This window comes from Sinocyclocheilus grahami, unplaced genomic scaffold (genome assembly GCF_001515645.1).
Source record: "Sinocyclocheilus grahami isolate Dianchi unplaced genomic scaffold, SAMN03320097.WGS_v1.1 scaffold720.1, whole genome shotgun sequence".
NCBI classification, from domain to species: Eukaryota; Metazoa; Chordata; class Actinopteri; order Cypriniformes; family Cyprinidae; genus Sinocyclocheilus; species Sinocyclocheilus grahami.
Window position 1 is genome coordinate 740,896 of NW_015505899.1, and position 18,627 is coordinate 759,522.

Genomic DNA, 18,627 nt, shown 5'->3' on the forward strand with positions numbered 1-18,627 from the left:
ACTCCACCTGCATAAATGACAGCGTGACTGCACCTCTGACCGCCCACGGCACAGAGGAATTAATGACAGAAGAGCCATACCCAGGTTTTGAGACACAAGTCCAGCAAATTCTGAAAGATGCTGATGCCATACAGGAGGATGCAGACCGCCACAAACTCTGTCAAGTCTTGTACAAATACAAGAAATCATTTGCCAAGGACTCTTACCAGCTTACACCAAAGGGGTCGCTGTTCGACTCAACCTGCGAAGCGGCCAAACTCTCAGTCACACCCTAGGCTTCTTCCAACCTTCACCCGAATGTGGGGAACTGGGCCTCACTTTGGAAGCCACACCCCTCGTCGAAGTGACATCTCGGGCAACCTACATCTTGTTCAATAACTGCATGGCAACGGATGTCAGAGTGCCTAAGGCGTACCGTCTGGGTTGGCTAGTGAGCTATGACTTTCATGACTTTGAACTAATTCTACCAATTATTGGACCCATCTCAGATCCAATGATTCCAGAAGAAAGCTCAGGCCACACAGTGTTAACAGCACCCTTCAAGATCATCACCATAACCTCAGTCATGCCAGTAGTCAAGGAGCAGGTGTGTAGAACAGAACTAACAGAAGACCAACACTTTGCCGTGTACACGGTCTCTAACAACTCCACCTGCATAAATGACAGCTCGTCTGCACCTATGACCGCCCACAGCACAGAGGAATTAACGACAGCAGAGCCATACCCAGGTTTTGAGACACAAGTCCAGCAAATTCTGAAAGATGCTGATGCCATACAGGAGGATGCAGACCGCCACAAACTCCGTCAAGTCCTTTACAAATACAAGGAATCATTTGCCAAGGACTCTTTAGATTGTGGCCACCATGTTGTGCGTGTCCCAACGCACCCAAAAGCTCCACCCACTTTTGTCAAGCAATTCAAGATCCCCCTTGAATCGTACGAACCCGTACAGGAGATCATCAACTCTATGCTTGAGAAGGGTGTCATTCGTCCGTGTAACAGCACCTACTCTGCCCCCATCTGGCCTGTCATCAAATCAAACGGCAAGTGGCGGCCGACCATCGACTATAGGAAACTGAATCAACAGGGGCCCTTGTCGCGATGGCCGATGACCCAGCTGGAACAGGAGATACCAAGAATCAGAGGAGCCACAATCTTCTCCACTCTTGATGTGGCCTCAGGATTTTGGACTATACCAGTGCATCCAGATGACCAACACAAGCTGGCTTTCACCTTTTGCAATCGGCAGTACACCTTCACCAGGTGCCCATTCGGCTATGCCAACTCACCAGCCGAATTTAACACCTTCCTCAACAAAGCATGCCCGGATGCCAGGGTAAGAGGGAACTTAATCTATGTTGACGACCTTCTGATGAAACACACGATGGTGACCGATCACCTGAAAGAAATTGACCATGTCCTGCACCAACTGACCGCCACCGGTGCCAAGATTGCCCTCCACAAAGGACAATGGTGCAAAACCAAGGTCAATTACGTGGGCATACTCATCAGACCACGAGGTATTGAGCCACAAACCAGCTGCATCCAGGCCATTCAGAACATTAAACCACCTGCCAATGTTTCAGAACTCCGAAGTTTTCTAGGCGTGTGCAACTATTCAAGGCAGTTCATTGAGAACTATTCGGAGATTGCACGCCCTCTCACTGCCCTTCTGAAAAAGGACTGCCCTTTCGCCTGGACAGACGAACAGCTAAATGCCATGAATGAGCTGAAACAACATCTGTGCAGTGCTCCATGTCTGGCTTACCCAGATCCACAGAAGGAGTTCTACTTGGACGCTGGATTCTCCAGCCACTGCCTCAGCGCTGGTATATACCAACGGCATGACCAGGACAAAAGGGTGGTCGCATATGCCAGCAAGACTCTTCTTCCCCCAGAGTGCAAATACTCAGACTGTGAGAAAGCCCTGCTCTGTACTGTATGGGCCATCCAGAGATTCTCCAACTACATCGGAGCACAGAAAGTGATCATAGAGACTTGTCACCAGCCTGTCACTTTCCTCAACAGCCAGCGCATCCGCGACGGTGTGGTCACAAACGCACGCATAGCCACATGGCTCATGGCCCTCCAGTGGCGCAACATAGAAGCACGATATGCTCAAAATCACAAGTCGGCGCTGGGAAACGGCCTGGCAGCCTGCCAAAGCTGCTCCGATGACACACCGACTGAGATCGTAGAAGCAGAAAGGCCTCAACCACCGCCACCTACCTGCCACAGGTATTTTGACGAGAATATCTGCCAAGGCATGCACACAGCCTACGTCGATGGATGTTCCTACAACCACGAGGGAATCCTAAAGGCAGTGCTGGTGTTCTCTGGCTAAATGATCGACCCTGCCCACCACAACACTTCAAACTGGTTCACTGCCATCTGAAAATTAGGATCCACCTGCCATCCGGCTTTCAGGATCTACCTGCCATCTAGCCATTATGATCCACCTGCTACCCGATCATCATGATCCACCTGCTGTCCGACCATCATGAAAACTGTTGTCTGACGATGTGTGCAGGTGAACTTCGTCAGCCAAAAGGGGGGCTGTAGCGTCTGCGTAGAATCATGCATGATCTTTGGGTTTTATGGCTTAAGAGACCCTTTTAGCTTTTGACATTTGCATATAAATTACAGTCCTGGTCACAGACGTTACATTTATATGGGTGCTAAATGTCAAATGGTTTCCCCCCCCCACTATCAAGTAGATGCTAAACAGTTTCACCACTCTCGTTTTCCCTTTGGAGTTTCAAACACATTCCAAAGAGATGTAAATGACCCCCGGGGCCAGGCACAATGGGCCTGGCTGACCAAGCAAACTAACACACACACACACGTAAAAACCTTTTAATCTGTTATACTCTACAAATATATCTGGTATAAATATATGTGTTGTTTGTACGTTTCCCTATTAGATTAGCTGAGTTACCACTCGTTATTTGTATTAGTTAAAGCCCTAAACACTGATATTCAGGGGTATGGATGTATCTTTGGTTTAATCAATTCTAAAGGTCTCTTTCTTGGTATCAATATTATCTGCTCTTTATTCTTCAAACAATGATGTACAGTATGTGATTGTGAAATGCATCATACGATTTGTACTATATTTTGGGTTAAAACTGCAGAAATTCCAGACCGGCCATAAAACATGCAAATGGGCCATAAAGGGAAACAAAGGAAACTTCTCCCGCTCAAAAATTTTTGCCTGGTATTGGCCAGTCCACCCAGAATAGGAACCATCAAAAGTGATTAGCCCGAAATAATCTTTGCTCAGAAACCCTTTTCGTTTGAGACAACACTTTTCCAAGACTCTCAAGATCTTCCTCTTGAGTTTTTATTTTCCGGCAGTTTTTATCTTCAAGTAACTTTAGTCGCTGTGGACTTTTCCTTCTTCAGAAGAACCAGAAGTAAAACTTCCAGCTCACTCCTAAAGAACTCATCAAAGACCTCCGTTGTCTACCGCATCAGGACTCTTGTTCAGCAATCGAAACTTTTGATTTTTGATTCTTTGATGATTTTCAAAGGTTGTGGTTAAGTGATGTGAAATACTGCCATTCTTTTTCTTTCCTCTCTCTTTTCCTTACTTTGGACAGATCAAATAATTGTAATATTGATTCTGCTACAGTTAATTCGAAGATATAATCTAAATATTTATTATTAATCATAACCAGTTATAATTAGTCATACATATTTCCCTTTTGAGCTGATTTACTACAAAATAGTAATAGTGATTATTTGATATGCTAAATTACTGGATATCATTGCTGTATTCACTGGTGTCTTCAGGTAAACAGCATTTGTTTTAATGTGTGCAGATAGTGGAGGCTCCTGTAAAAGTGTGGTTGTGGATTTTTTTTAACTTTCGAATCAGTCTCTATTTCTCTCTATTTCCGTTCAGCCTCCTCTTGTTCTTGCTGTCATGTCGTTGCCCCTCTCACATTTATTTCTAGCTCAGTCTTTCCCACATTCTTCATATAAACCCTGTAATTGATTACATTGAAAATAGCTGTGTAAGGATAATAAGCAAAAAAAAAAAAGGTACATTAAGTGGCATTTATGTTTTATGCAAGTCAAACATGATAAAATGCATGTATTACATTTTTGAATATAATTTAATATAATATAATATAATATAATATAATATAATATAATATAATATAATATAATAATATGACCACTGTAAAAAAATATAATAATAATATGACCACTGTAATATCTTTGGGCATTTTTGGTTCTCAGGTAAAATTTGCTTTAAGAATGCTGAAGGTATTTTCTAGAAAACTAGACTGAGATTGAGACAACTTTTTTTTTTTTGTAGTGTAATAGTAATAATAACAAAATATATTTTCAGATTTTGTGTCTTTGTTTTTCCGCAGGGCTGAAATCACTCTAGGGAATATCATCAAAAGGAAAGGCTGGAGGTGACCTGCTTTTGTTCTTATGTCTGTCATTTTTTATTAATTTTGTGGCAGAACAGTCTGAATATAAGAATAACGCAGCCTACTATACATATTCCTCTCAGTCTCAATTTATGGAAAATGTTTTTATGTTTTATCTTGAATTTCTGTATTCCTGTAAGACAGTCTTAGGTTTGTCCACACTATAATAAACACCCAAAAATCTGTTTCAGACGGTCCAGTTATGTAGTAACGACTAAGATCTACTGGGGAGGACAGTGAGTATCTGTTCAGTTCTATCTTGTAGTATATTCAGACCGACACAAAAGATTCAGAATAGTATCAAAGTGAATACTTGTAACCGCACAAGTTCTTAAAAAAAAGGTTCTTTAACTATTTGTCTTTAATAGTCTTTAACTATCAATCTTAGGTGATCAGCAAATTTAGTGTGACAATTTGTAAATCTGCAGAATCAACAATCAATAAATGCAAAAGAAAAAAATGTGAACACGCTTGATTTTGTGAAGGTAAACATTTTTACAGACTTTTATCCAAAAGTTAGTTGCGATCCATTTCCGCCACTAAATAAAAAAATATATAAAGGTAATTGTGGCTTCTCACAATTCTGACTTTTTTTTTCTCAAAATTGCGAGTTTACATTTCGCAATTCTGACTTTTTTTTCTTCTCAAAATTGCAAGTTTACATTTCGCAGATCTGACTTTTTTCCCCTCAAAATTGTGAGTTTACATTTTGCAATTCTGACCTTTTTTTTTCTCAAAATCGCGAGTTTACGTTTCGTAATTCTGACATTTTTCTATTGCAAGTAAAGTCAGAATTATAAAATATCAACTCCCAATTCTGAGAAGACAAGACAGAATTGTGAAAAAAAAATCGCATTTGAGAGAAGAAAAGTCAGAATTGTGGGAAATAAACTTGCAAAGGCGAGAAAAAAAGTCAGAATTGTGAGATACAACATTGCAGTTTTTTATTTTTTGTTCAGTGGCTGAAACAGGCTTCCATAATATACAAATAAAATGAAAATGGTGTGTTTAAAATATAGCTTATTCAATACCAGCTGCTTGTTCACCATGTTGCAGCATGCTGACACTCAAGTTAAATTGATTGCATTTTGTGTATATTCATCTTGACTCCGTAACTATCCTCTCTGACATTTGCATTCATAATCCTCAGGGCAGAGACAGAGAGAGGCCTGTCCAGAAAACACATCATAGAAGGTAAAGTGCTGTTTATGACTAATAAGACGATCACAATAAAGCGGACAGACAGTGATGGTGATGTGTCTACAGGTCTCAGAGGTTCCCTGTCTAGACTACAGCTGGATTACGTGGATATTGTCTTTGCCAACCGAAACGATGTGAACAGCCCTATGGAAGGTCTGTAATTTCTTTTACATCTTTCATGGCATATGTTGCGGATGCATAATTTATGGCATATCGCTTATCACAAGTGCTGTTGTGTGTTTGTCTTTACAGAGGTAGTACGTGCGATGACATTTGTTATAAACCAGGGTATGGCCATGTACTGGGGCACGTCACGCTGGAGTGCCATGGAGATCATGGTACAGTCCGTCTTCTCTCAATACACCAAAACTGATCACACTTCATTCTGGGGACCAATTCTCACTATATTTGGAACGGAGCCGACGAGACAAGAGACGTGCGGATCCATCTGCAAAGCTTTTATTAAGTGCGTGGTCAAAACAGGCGAGGGTCAGGCAATGGCAAACTGGTATATAGAAGACAAAACAAGAGCAGTCCAGTAAACAAGCGAGGGTCAGTCGACGGCGAACGTAATCCAACAGGGGCGAGACTAGAGGGATAAATCCAGGAAACCAGGCAAGGATCAGAAACAGAGAAAACAGACAAGGCAAGACTAGGCTAAGGCAGGGAAACTAACGAGGGCTCTGTAGTGTAGCTATCAAATGATAAGCGCTAAACAATACTCGGCCGAGGGAAGGGATCAGAGTGAGTGTTAAATAGTGAGTGAGTGAATGATATGAAACAGCTGTGTGCAATCAGTGCTGTGCGCAATCAGTGAACCAGCTGTGTGCAATCAGTGCTGTGTGCAATCAGTGCAATGAATGATGGGATATGTAGTCCGGGGTGATATGCAACAGTGTGTAGTGCGAGAGTCAATGAAAATGGAAAGGGTGACCTCTGATGGCTAGCAGATGGAAGTTCATGGACCGGATACGTAACAATATTCTAACTACAACTTTTGCCTCAATAGAATTAATAAGGCATTAATATGTGCTTTAGAAGTACTAATAAACAGCCAATATGCTAGTAATATGCATGCTAATAAGCAACTAGTTAATAGTGAGAATTGGTCCCTGAATTAAAGTGTTACCTCAAAATTCATACTATGAGCATTCCTGTGTCTTATCTGTTTCTCATGTAAGTCAAGGCAAAAGCTACTCGCAATTTAAAGTAGTTAAAATGACTAAGTCAAGCAACTCCTTTAAGAAAATAGCTTAAAGCCATTAAGCCATAAGGGGATAATGCCTTTTAAAATGTACTGTCCAGCGATATCATTTTTATTTCTATTTTTCTCAAGCATGTTGAAAAAACTCACATATATATGTGACCCTGGAGCACAAAACCAGTCATAAGTCACTGGGGTTTATTTGTAGCAACAGCCAAAAATACATTGTATGGGTAAAAATTATTGATTTTTCTTTTATGCCAAAATCATTAGGATATTAAGTAAAGATCATGTTCCATGAAGATATTTTGTAAATTTCCTACTGCAAATATATTAAAACTTAATTTTTGATTAGTAATATGCATTGCTAAGGACTTCATTTGGACAACTTTAAAGGCGATTCTCTCTTTTGCACCCTCAGATTCCAGATTTTCAAATAGTTGTATCTTGGCCAAATATTGTCCTAACCTAACAAACCGTTATTCAGCTTTCAGATGATGTATAAATCTCAATTTCGAAAAATTGACCCTTATGACTGGTTTTGTGGTCCAGGGTCACATATTTATATGTAAACATACTTTAGTGATGAAACTACATTTGACCACAAATTGTGACCGCAAATACTTTTATTCTTTTATCAAGAAGATTTAAGGATTCGATATATTTTTTAAACCGATTCTAGCAGTTTCCAATGCTGCATATGAAACAAAAAAATGGAAAGTGTATTATGGAAAATATTATGGAAGCCGTTTATGCCACAAAATAAAAAATAAAAAGTAACTGTGACTTTTTAAACATGGAATTGTGAGAAAGTCAGAATTCTGAGCATTCTATCTCGCAATTCTGTTATTTTTTGCCCTGCCACAGAATTCAAAACTAGTAATTGTGACTCAAAATTCATATTTTTTCTCACATTTCTGACTTTTCTTTTCAGAGTTTATATTTCGCAATTGTGAGTTGTAAATGTGCAATTGCAAGTTAATATCTCACAGTTCTGATTTTATATATTGCAATTCTGATTTTAATCTTATTTGATCTAATTTCTGAGAAAAAAGTCTGAATTGTGAGATATAAACTTGTCTTTTTTATTTTTTTATTTATTTATTTTTATTCTGTGACAGAAACAGGCTACCATTAGTACTATTAAAAATATCAATATAACATTTGGTTGTGCTACACTTCTACTTATTGGAAGAAGTGTCCTACTTGTTACTGGAAATGTTACAATATTATTATGAAAATATGTGACCCTGGACCACAAAACCAGTCATAAGGGTAATTTTTTTGAAATTGAGATGTATAGATCAGCCGAAAGCTGAATAAACAAGCTTTCCATTGATGTATGTTTTGTTAGGATAGGACAATATTTGGCCGAGATACAACTATTTGAAAATCTGGAATCTGAGGAGGCAAAAAAATCTAAATATTGAGAAAATCGCCTTTAAAGTTGTCAAAATGAAGTTCTTAGCAATGTATATTACTAATCAAAATTTATGTTTTGATATATTTACAGTAGGAACTTTACAAAATATCTTCAATAAACATGATCTTTACTTAATATCCTAATGATTTTTGGCATAAAAGAAATATCATTAATTCTGACCCATACAATGTATTTTTGGCTATTGCTAGAAATATACCCGTGCTACTTAAGACTGGTTTTGTGATCCAGGGTCACATAAATGAACTACTGTCAAAAATCGTATTACATTAATGTCTGTACTATTAGTTAATTACTCCCCAACACTGCTGTTTGCATTGATTGTTAAGATCTGGGCCACTGAAAGGACAGTTTAACCCCTTTTTGTCTGTGTGTTTGTGTGTTTAGGAGGCATACTCTGTAGCGAGGCAGTTTAATTTAATTCCACCGGTATGTGAGCAGGCCGAGTATCACTATTTCCAGAGGGATAAAATCGAGGTGCAGCTGCCAGAGCTCTACCACAAGATAGGTCAGTCAACAAGAGTTACCTTAGAATGAAATTTAAAATACATCATTGAAACCTTTAGTGAATGTATTTTTTTCTATTTAAATTTTAATTATTAAAAAGTGAGCTTTTTAAAGTGACTTCAGTATGTTAAGAAAGTCATGAAATTGGACTATTTAAACACACTCAAATGACTTTTTATTGCATCAAGATTATCTGCAAGTACAGTGTTTTAAAATAGTCTTAAAGGTTTAAAGTACTTGTGGTGTTACTGCAATATACAATATAGAATCACTTTAAAGGTCTATGCCATTAAACCAAGTGTGTAATTATTCAACTAGCTAACAATAAAAATGTTGTCAGTTAAGCTAACTTTGTTTTAGTGAAATCATGTCATTGCAATGGCAGTTGCTCAGCTGGTATATATGCTGCCCGTAAGTATTCAACGTGCCATGGGACGTAAATGTCATGTGACTGATCTCTTAGAGCTCTTCGAAGCTGATGGGGAAAGCTAAAAGCCACAATTAGTCACTGGTGAAACATATAATACAAATTAATGAACTATTTCTGATGTTTTTGATGTTTCATACTACAAAACTACATTTAGCCAATACAGAATAGAATGGCAGGATGCATTTACCGTGCCTATCTTGACCCCTGCTCCGGCGAGAAAAGATTTGACCTGAAAGAGAAAATTGACTGAAGTATTATCTACAGTGCTATGCTGCAAATGCAACTATTTTAATGTGCAAAATCTTCGTTCATTTAAAGTTGAAGTTCATGTTTGAGTTGAGGTTTAATTAGGACAGATGTCAACTCTAACTCCATGTCTTGTGACTGTCACATGCTGCGTCAGGTGTCGGAGCGATGACCTGGTCTCCTCTCGCATGTGGGCTGATCACTGGAAAATACAGTGATGGTGTTCCAGACTGTTCAAGAGCCGGGATCAAAGTGAGTCCTAAAGAGCTTGTCAACAGCAGTGGATTTTTTCTCTCTTCTCCTGAATCTCTTTTCAATTTCCAAGTGCTATTTGGTTTGAAATGGTATCTTCTAAATGAATAAATTCATGTGAGCAATCATAAATGTTCAGTTGTGTGACTGTGTGTATTAGGGCTATCAGTGGCTAAAGGAGCGAGTGTACAGTGAAGAAGGGCGCAGACAACTGGCAAAAATCAAAGAGCTCCACCTGGTGGCTGACAGGCTGGGCTGCACAGCTGCTCAGCTCGCCATTGGTGAGTCAGTGTCTCTATACTTTTGGTGTAAATGGTCTCGTCCACTCTCAAGCTTATTTTGGCCAAGAATCGTCCACTTATGTGAGCTGCCCAGCTCCTGGAAGTTGTATAAAGTCAGCCAGGCAAATTAGAGCATGCCAGACTGAGAAAGTGTTTGTCATTATTGTGCGATATGCATCAGATAGTCATTGAACGGTCTGTGCTTTCAAATGTCTTGATGTTTTTTTATAAAACCCAGTGCTTGTGAAATCTCTCACTCAGCATGGTGTTTGCGTAGCGAAGGGGTCAGTTCTGTACTTCTTGGTGTCTCCAATACAGACCAGCTTCTTGAGAACCTTGGAGCCCTGCGGGTAACACACACACACACACACACACACACACACACACACGCACGCACACACATGAGTTTGTTTGATTATCTCAGTGAGGACATTGTATAGACTTCCATCGATTTTCTATCAGCTAACCCAACCCTTAGAACTAAACTTACCTATTACAGAAACATGTGTAGAACACTAGATTTAAATTTTAACTAGTGAGGACATTTGATCCTCGCAAGTATTGTCAAAACAAGCGCGCACACACCCACACACACACACACACACACACACACACACACAACCATTTAAAAGCTTAGAATTCGAAGTATTTTTTACTGTTTCTTAAAGAAGTCTCTTATACTCACTGTGAGCATTTGTTTGATCAAAAATACACTACAAATTATTACGATGTGAAGTATTATTACAATTTAAAATAACATTTTCTATTTGAATATATTTAAAAATGTAATTTATTCCTGTGACTCCAGTCTTCAGTGTCACATGATCCTTCAGAAATCATTCCTTTGTGAAAAAGAAATGCTTAGTTGAACTTGCAGATAATATAATGTTAATGAAATAATAGACCACTTAAGTGTACTTACACTCCCCTCCAAAAGTATTGGAACAGTGAGGCCAATTCCTTTATTTTTGCTGTAGGCTGAAAACATTTGGGTTTGAGATCAAAAATGAATATGAGACAAGAGATCAACATTTCAGCTTGTATTTCCAGGTATTTTCATCTGGATCTGATACACAACTTTAAGCACCTTTTGTTTGAACCCACCCATTGCTGATGTGACCAAAAGTACTGGAACATGTGACTGACTGGTGTGTTTTGTTGCCCTGGTCTGGCCTATTAATTGATTATTCAAACAATAAATAGCACTGAATGTCTGCACTCAGTTTCAGATTTGGGTTTTGCCTCTGCAGACTGCATTTATAGTTAGATGTGTAACCAATTTGAAAACCAGAGAGCTGTCTATGGGTGAAAAACAAGCAATTGTGAAGCTGAGAGAAGATGGAAAATCAGTCAGAGCCATTGCATAAACATTGGCCATAGCCAGTACAACCATTTGGAATGTCCTAAAGAAGAAAGAAACCACTGATGTACTAAGTAACAGACCTCAAATGGGTAGACCAAGGAAAACATCAGCAGTTGAAGACAAAAACATTGTGACAGCTGTAAAAAAGAAAGACTCTAAAACAACTGTTAGTGAAATCAGCAACAACCTCCAGAGCGCAGGAGTGAAGGTATCACAATCTACTGTTCACAGAAGACTTCATGAAAAAAAGTACAGAGGCTACACCAGAAGATGCAAACCACTCATTAGCAAGAAGAATAGGAGACGAGCCTCAAAAATTCTGGGACAAAGTTTTATGGACTAAAGCGATGGAAAGGCTAAAGTTTGGAGAAAAAAGGATCTGCTCATGATCCCAAACATACAAGCTCATCTGAAACACAGTGGAGGTAATGTCATGGCTTGGGCTTGCATCGCTTCTTCTGGGACGGTCTCATTAATCTTAATTGATGATGTAACACATGACGGCAGCAGCCAAATGAACTCAGAAGTCTACAGAAACATTTTGTCTGCCAGTTTACAGAAAGATGCTACCAAACTTATTGGGAGATCCTTCATCATGCAGCAAGATAATGACCCAAAACATAGTGCCAAAGCAACAAAGGAGTTAATCAGGGGCAAGAAGTGGAAGGTTTTAGACTGGCCAAGTCAATCTCCAGACTTAAACCCTATAGAGCAGGGATCCTCAAATCTGGCCCACGAGATCCACTTTCCTGCAGAGTTTAGCTCTAGCCCTAATCAAACACTCCTGAGCAAGCTAATCATTGTCTTCAGGATCATTAGAAAATCACAGGTAGGTGAGTTTGATCAGGGTTGGAGCTAAACTGGCCTATTAATTGATTATTCAAACAATAAATAGCACTGAATGTCTGCACTCAGTTTCAGATTTGGGTTTTGCCTGTGCAGACTACATTTATAGTTAGATGTGTAACCGACATGAAAACCAGATAGCTGTCTATGGGTGAAAAACAAGGAATGGTGAAGCTGAGAGAAGATGGAAAATGACTCAGAGCCATTGCACAAACATTGGCCCTAGCCAGTACAACCATTTGAGGAAGAAAGAAACCACTGGTGTACTAAGTAACAGACCTCGAACAGGTAGACCAAGGAAAACATCAGCAGTTGAAGACAAAAACATTGTGACAGCTGTAAAAAAGAAAGACTCTAAAACAACTGTTAGTGAAATCAGCAACAACCTCCAGAGCGCAGGAGTGAAGGTATCACAATCTACTGTTCACAGAAGACTTCATGAAAAAAAGTACAGAGGCTACACCAGAAGATGCAAACCACTCATTAGCAAGAAGAATAGGAGACGAGCCTCAAAAATTCTGGGACAAAGTTTTATGGACTAAAGCGATGGAAAGGCTAAAGTTTGGAGAAAAAAGGATCTGCTCATGATCCCAAACATACAAGCTCATCTGAAACACAGTGGAGGTAATGTCATGGCTTGGGCTTGCATCGCTTCTTCTGGGACGGTCTCATTAATCTTAATTGATGATGTAACACATGACGGCAGCAGCCAAATGAACTCAGAAGTCTACAGAAACATTTTGTCTGCCAGTTTACAGAAAGATGCTACCAAACTTATTGGGAGATCCTTCATCATGCAGCAAGATAATGACCCAAAACATAGTGCCAAAGCAACAAAGGAGTTAATCAGGGGCAAGAAGTGGAAGGTTTTAGACTGGCCAAGTCAATCTCCAGACTTAAACCCTATAGAGCAGGGATCCTCAAATCTGGCCCACGAGATCCACTTTCCTGCAGAGTTTAGCTCTAGCCCTAATCAAACACTCCTGAGCAAGCTAATCATTGTCTTCAGGATCATTAGAAAATCACAGGTAGGTGAGTTTGATCAGGGTTGGAGCTAAACTCTGCAGCGCATTGGCCCTCCAGGGCAAGATTTGAGGAGCCCTGCTACAGAGTATCCATTTTACCTGCTAAAGAAGAAACTGTAAGGAGTTACCCCCCAAAACTAAAAGAAGCTGCGGTGAAAGCCTAGAAAAGCATCACAAAAGAAGAATGCAAAAGTTTGGTGATGCGGCAGGATTGATGCAGTTATTGCAAGCAAAGGATTTGCATCTAAATACTAAGTCTTATTCACTTTAATCTAGTTTAAGTCAATCTGTTCCAGTACTTTTGGTCACATGAGTAATGGGTGGGTTCAAGCAAAAGGTGCTATCTTCTAAGTTGTGTTTATCAGATCCAGATGTGAATACCTGTAAATAAAAGCTGAAATGTTGATCTCTTGTCTCATATTAATCTTTTGCTGTCAACCCCAAATGCTTTCAGTCTACTGTACAGCAAAAATAAAGGGATTGACCTCACTGTTCCAATACTTTTAGAGGGGAGTGTATAAACTTAAAACTAAAGAATGTTTTTACACACTTTAAAAAAAATAACAATAATCAAATTCAAAGTTTTTAAGATCTTTTTTCAGTTTAAAGAAGTACACTTATTTTGATGTGCTGATTAGCATACTAAAGTACATTTAAAGTATTTCATTATTGTAAGTATAGTGTCATTTTATATTATTTTATGTATAGTTGATATATTTTATTTGTACTAAATTGCAATTCGTCGTTTGTGCAAAATGTGCAATTACAAATATATATTAAATACGTTTGAATATAAATTACATTACAATGTTTTATTTTACCTTAAATGCTTGTCAGTACATTCTGAAGTACACAATTTTATGAAATTACAAATTAAGCCCTACTTCAGTGGGTCAAAAAAGATATATAACATTAATCATAAACTATAAAACATTTTTAACTGTAATGAACATGTATTACATTCAGTTTGCACTTAAATATGTTCTTTAAAGTATACTGTTTTCTTAAGAAGTACTCATTTTAAAAGTTTGCTAAAGTTTCTGATTTGACACTCAAACAAGGAATATTTCTCATTATTATCAATGTTTAAAACAGCTGTGCTGCTTTAATATTTTTGTGAAAACCGTAATGCATTTTTCACGATTCTTTGATGAATAGATATGTTCAAAAGAACAGAATTGATCTGAAACAGAAATCTTTTGTAACATTATAAAAGTATTTTTTTATCAATGTAATGAATCTCTGCTGAATAAGTATTCGCTTCTTTCCTTACGATCAGACAGACTTCCTAATAACATGATTTTCATATTCTCACTAGGTGCTGTCTCAGATGACGCCTCAGACTGTGAGCGAGATAGATGCTCTCCTGGGCAACAAGCCTCACTCCAAGAAAGAGTCACGTGCGTGAGGGAACCAGAACATGTGCGGCCAGAAAAGACAAAGAAAGCAAGGGGGAAAAGATGGAACACGGCGTACCATCGCTTTTCTGCTCTCCCATATATTCTCCCTGCATGCCTTCTGCAACATGCTTCCAGCCCATACCGCCCTGCTCTCTGTAACCCTACTCAAGTACCATAACCTATGAATTAAACACGGAAACGGCTGTCTGCAACATCACAGAAATGCGACAAACAACAGCTGTTATCATTTCTTTACTCTGAGAGACTGAAGTTTCAGTCTTCCATGAGGAAGTACTGTGGATTGTAGGAGGAGAATGGAATGAAAGTGGCAAAAAGCTTGTTTATCAGCAGGCCCAGACGGAATCTGCACTTTCATGCAGTTTCCGCTGTAGACTTCCACTGTTTCCTCTGCCGAATTTCCATTGCCAAATTCTGTGAAATGGATCAAATGTGATGAAACTGGAGCTAAGAGTGGTATATTCTTATTGGCAGCTGAAAGCATTGTCGAATTTGCCAAAATATTTATTAAACCAACATGCACGGGGCAAATGATGTGTAGGACTTTGCCAAATCTGTGCAGATTCTGCATGGGCCTGGCTGTGCGGGTATGTGTTCAAGGAAGTACGACTACGTGTGCAATTCAGTGCCACTTTGAATGAAACTCTCTGTTGCTGGTGTTGCACCTGAGTGACTCGGAAAACGGATGCTGTGTGACGCCAAGCGAAGATGTTTCTGAGAGCTGCCCGTCCCGTTTGTTGGAGTGTTCACTGCCTGTCACATTTCATTCTCGCTGTGCAGGAGAGCGTGGCAAACACTCCGGCGTGTGACAGGAACAACATGCAGCAACTGCAAACAGCTGTTTGGACACATCACAAGTCTTCCTCCATTTCCCTCCTTTCCATCTCTCCTTGTGTTTACAATGGTGCACCTGTCCCTTTAAGAGAATTTGTGCAATTAGGGGAGTGGCGTGTGAGTGTGTATATGGTACTTTGCAAATATATTCAGACCCTCACCAATTTTTAACCCTCTACTTTAAAAAAACAACAACAACTGTTTAGTCATTATTGTGATTCCTAACAAGCACCTAACTCTCAGTAAACTTAAAGGGTTAATTCACCCAAAAATTCCTTAGACAGAAATGCAACTGCAATGTTTCCAGGTCCAGAAATGTAGGAAAGACATCAGTAAAATAGTCCATGTGACATCAGGGGTTCATCCGTAATTTTACAAAGCTATGAGAATTTTTTTTGTGTGCAAAGAAAACTATAATAATATAATTTATTCAATAATTCTTCTCCCCGAGTTACTGTCTTCTGCCATTTTGGAGAATACAGAGAGTTCTCAGATTTTATCAAAAATATCTTAATTTGTGTTCTGAAGATGAACGAAGGTCTTACGGGTTTGGAACGACATGAGGGTGAGTAATTAATGACAGAATGTTCAATTTTGGGTGAGTTAACCCTTTAAACTGATGCATAACTCATTCCACACTGTCAAAAAAAAAAGTGTGCAAACATTTTAACTTTAGGGGAGCAACAAATTGTCACTGGGGCAGAACCCTCAAAGGGACACATGTACCTTTACCCCTAAAGGGTTCATAATATGCCCTTAAGAGTACATATTACTATGTTAAGGTTATATTTTATAACTCCTAGGTACTGATATGCACCCTTTAGAGGAAAAGAAGGTACAAATGTGTCCCTTTGAGGGTTCTGCCCCAGTGACAAGCTGTTGCTCCCCTAAAGGTACACATTTTGCAGTTATTTATTTATTTAGAACGCTCACTGTTTGTGCTACAAGCAGGAAAGATACCTCAAATCATCCGGCTTGTTTCAAAGGGATTTTAATTACAAAAACAGGCAAGAAAATCTTATAGACTTACATTGAAGGAGGGACTTGAGCCACATTTAGGGACCATAATATCATTGTCAAAGTCTATAGCCATATCTTGAACCTAATGTTAATAGCTTTAAAATACCCGAATGGTATAGTCTTTTTTTTATACAAGAATTTAACTGAATGGGGGATGTAGAAGAAAGAAGAACCGTAAAAGAACAAGAATATTTTTAAACATTTTCAACATATTAGGCATGTGAATAAGATTAAATGTGTTGAAAATGCAAAACAGAGAAACATTTCTCATCTCGTCTTATTTGATTATGAATTGCATGAATCACAAAGATTTTCGAATCAGAATGGCAAAATTTGTAAAAAGTAGTTTGCATCACTGGATATTACTGTTGATTTCTATCACAAAACGGTTGTCAAATATTAAATGTTAAGTTTCCTGGTCAAAATAAATAAATAAAAAATAGATAAAAATGAAACATGCACGTATGAATTGTAACAATAATATCTATAATATGCATTTAGAAAAAAGCCATCCATGTAGAGCCATCCTTTGCAGCAATGATAGCTTTCAGACTTTTGGAGTATGAATGCATGAACGCACTGTCCAGATGTAATTTTGCTCCAGGTTGTTTGAGATTAGTCAGATGTTCCTTCTGCATTACAATGTTCCAATAGTGCCACAGATTGTGACGTCAGTGCTATAACTGTGCCATTCCAGGACATTCAGCTCTGTTCTTCAGCTACACTCTTAAAAATAAAGGTGCTTCAAAAGGTTCTTCAAGCGATGCCATAGAAGAACCATCTTTGGTTCCACAAAGAACCATTCAGTCAAAGGTTCTTTAAAGAACCATCTCTTTCTTACCTTTTTATAATCTGAAGAACCTTCTTTCGCCACAAAGAACCTTTTGTGAAACAGAAAGGTTCTTCAGATGTTGAAGGTTCTTTATGGAACCATTTAGGCAAAAAGGTTCTTCTATGGCATCGTGAAGAACCTTTATTTTTAAGAGTGTATTGCTGAATGTCCTGCTTCGGCAGTCTTTTGCAGACTAAAAAAAGAATATCAGTTGGTGATGGGCTCTTTTGACTTGGAGCAGTATGCAACCCCACAGAACCTTGCAACAACCTAAAGCAACCAGAAAACCCAAATGAATACTGTATTTTGTATTACAACATAAAATATTTTGTGAACAATTAATTTTAAGAATATTTTCTTATAATATCTAAGAATATTTTCTTATTATTTAATCAATTCTGCACTAGTATCAGCACCAAATGGAGGTGCAATCTGTTTGAGAAGTCTGTCTGGGCCAGATATAGCAGGGACTGTTTGCTTGAACAATAGCAGGCAAAAAGGATGTTTGAAAATTCATTATTTTTTCAAAATCTGTTTTGTGCAAGATACACACTTCACCTTCATATGCAGGATTTGCAGGTCATTATAATTTGCGAATTGGGTCATGGTCTGAATACTTTTGCAAGGCGTCATACAGCAACAACCTAAAGCAACCAGAAAACCCAAATGAATACTGTATTTTGTATTACAACATAAAATATTTTGTGAACAATTAATTTTAAGAATATTTTCTTAATATAATATCTAAGAATATTTTCTTATTATTTAATCAATTCTGCACTAGTATCAGCACCAAATGGAGGTGCAATCTGTTTGAGAAGTCTGTCTGGGCCAGATATAGCAGGGACTGTTTGCTTGAACAATAGCAGGCAAAAAGGATGTTTGAAAATTATTTTTTCAAAATCTGTTTTGTGCAAGATACACACTTCACCTTCATATGCAGGATTTGCAGGTCATTATAATTTGCGAATTGGGTCATGGTCTGAATACTTTTGCAAGGCGTCATACGTGTGGGGCTTGGCTTCAGCGGTCAGCATCCTTTGCACTAAGTGGACAGAGTCATAATTTAAAGATCATAGTTCACAAATAGTCATGAAGGTCATAGGTTAACATGACCAGAGAACTGTGCTAGTATTGCTTTGTGTTTGACAAATTCTAGCTGCGTCAGTGACAATGAAAAGCAAAGCGCTTCACTTTTAAAATGTCTTTGTGTCATTCAATGATTTCAGATCGAAAGACACAGATTGGCTAGATTAAGTAACTACTGTCAATTTCCCATC

The 18,627-nt window shown here is 38.5% G+C and overlaps 1 protein-coding gene and 1 long non-coding RNA gene across 3 annotated transcripts in view; one reads left to right on the plus strand and one right to left on the minus strand.

The window, feature by feature from the left end:
* The window catches only part of LOC107560344 (uncharacterized), a 19,866-nt gene extending 5,212 nt beyond the window's left edge, over positions 1-14,654 (minus strand). The window contains exons 1-2 of the long non-coding RNA XR_001605718.1: positions 14,644-14,654; positions 4,916-4,918 (exon numbers count right to left, since the gene is read on the minus strand). This is a non-coding gene — a long non-coding RNA (uncharacterized lncRNA). The remainder of the gene's footprint in view (positions 1-4,915; positions 4,919-14,643) is intronic.
* LOC107560343 (voltage-gated potassium channel subunit beta-3) overlaps positions 1-15,761 on the plus strand; it is a 56,314-nt gene extending 40,553 nt beyond the window's left edge. For both annotated transcript variants that reach the window (XM_016244489.1, XM_016244490.1), the window contains exons 5-14: positions 4,386-4,430; positions 4,640-4,684; positions 5,599-5,642; positions 5,715-5,801; positions 5,901-5,986; positions 8,681-8,801; positions 9,634-9,728; positions 9,889-10,009; positions 10,271-10,359; positions 14,562-15,761. In XM_016244489.1, coding sequence (XP_016099975.1) covers positions 4,386-4,430; positions 4,640-4,684; positions 5,599-5,642; positions 5,715-5,801; positions 5,901-5,986; positions 8,681-8,801; positions 9,634-9,728; positions 9,889-10,009; positions 10,271-10,359; positions 14,562-14,651 — 823 coding nt within the window. In that variant the 3' untranslated portion in view covers positions 14,652-15,761. The remainder of the gene's footprint in view (positions 1-4,385; positions 4,431-4,639; positions 4,685-5,598; positions 5,643-5,714; positions 5,802-5,900; positions 5,987-8,680; positions 8,802-9,633; positions 9,729-9,888; positions 10,010-10,270; positions 10,360-14,561) is intronic.
* The last annotated feature ends 2,866 nt before the right edge of the window (positions 15,762-18,627 follow it).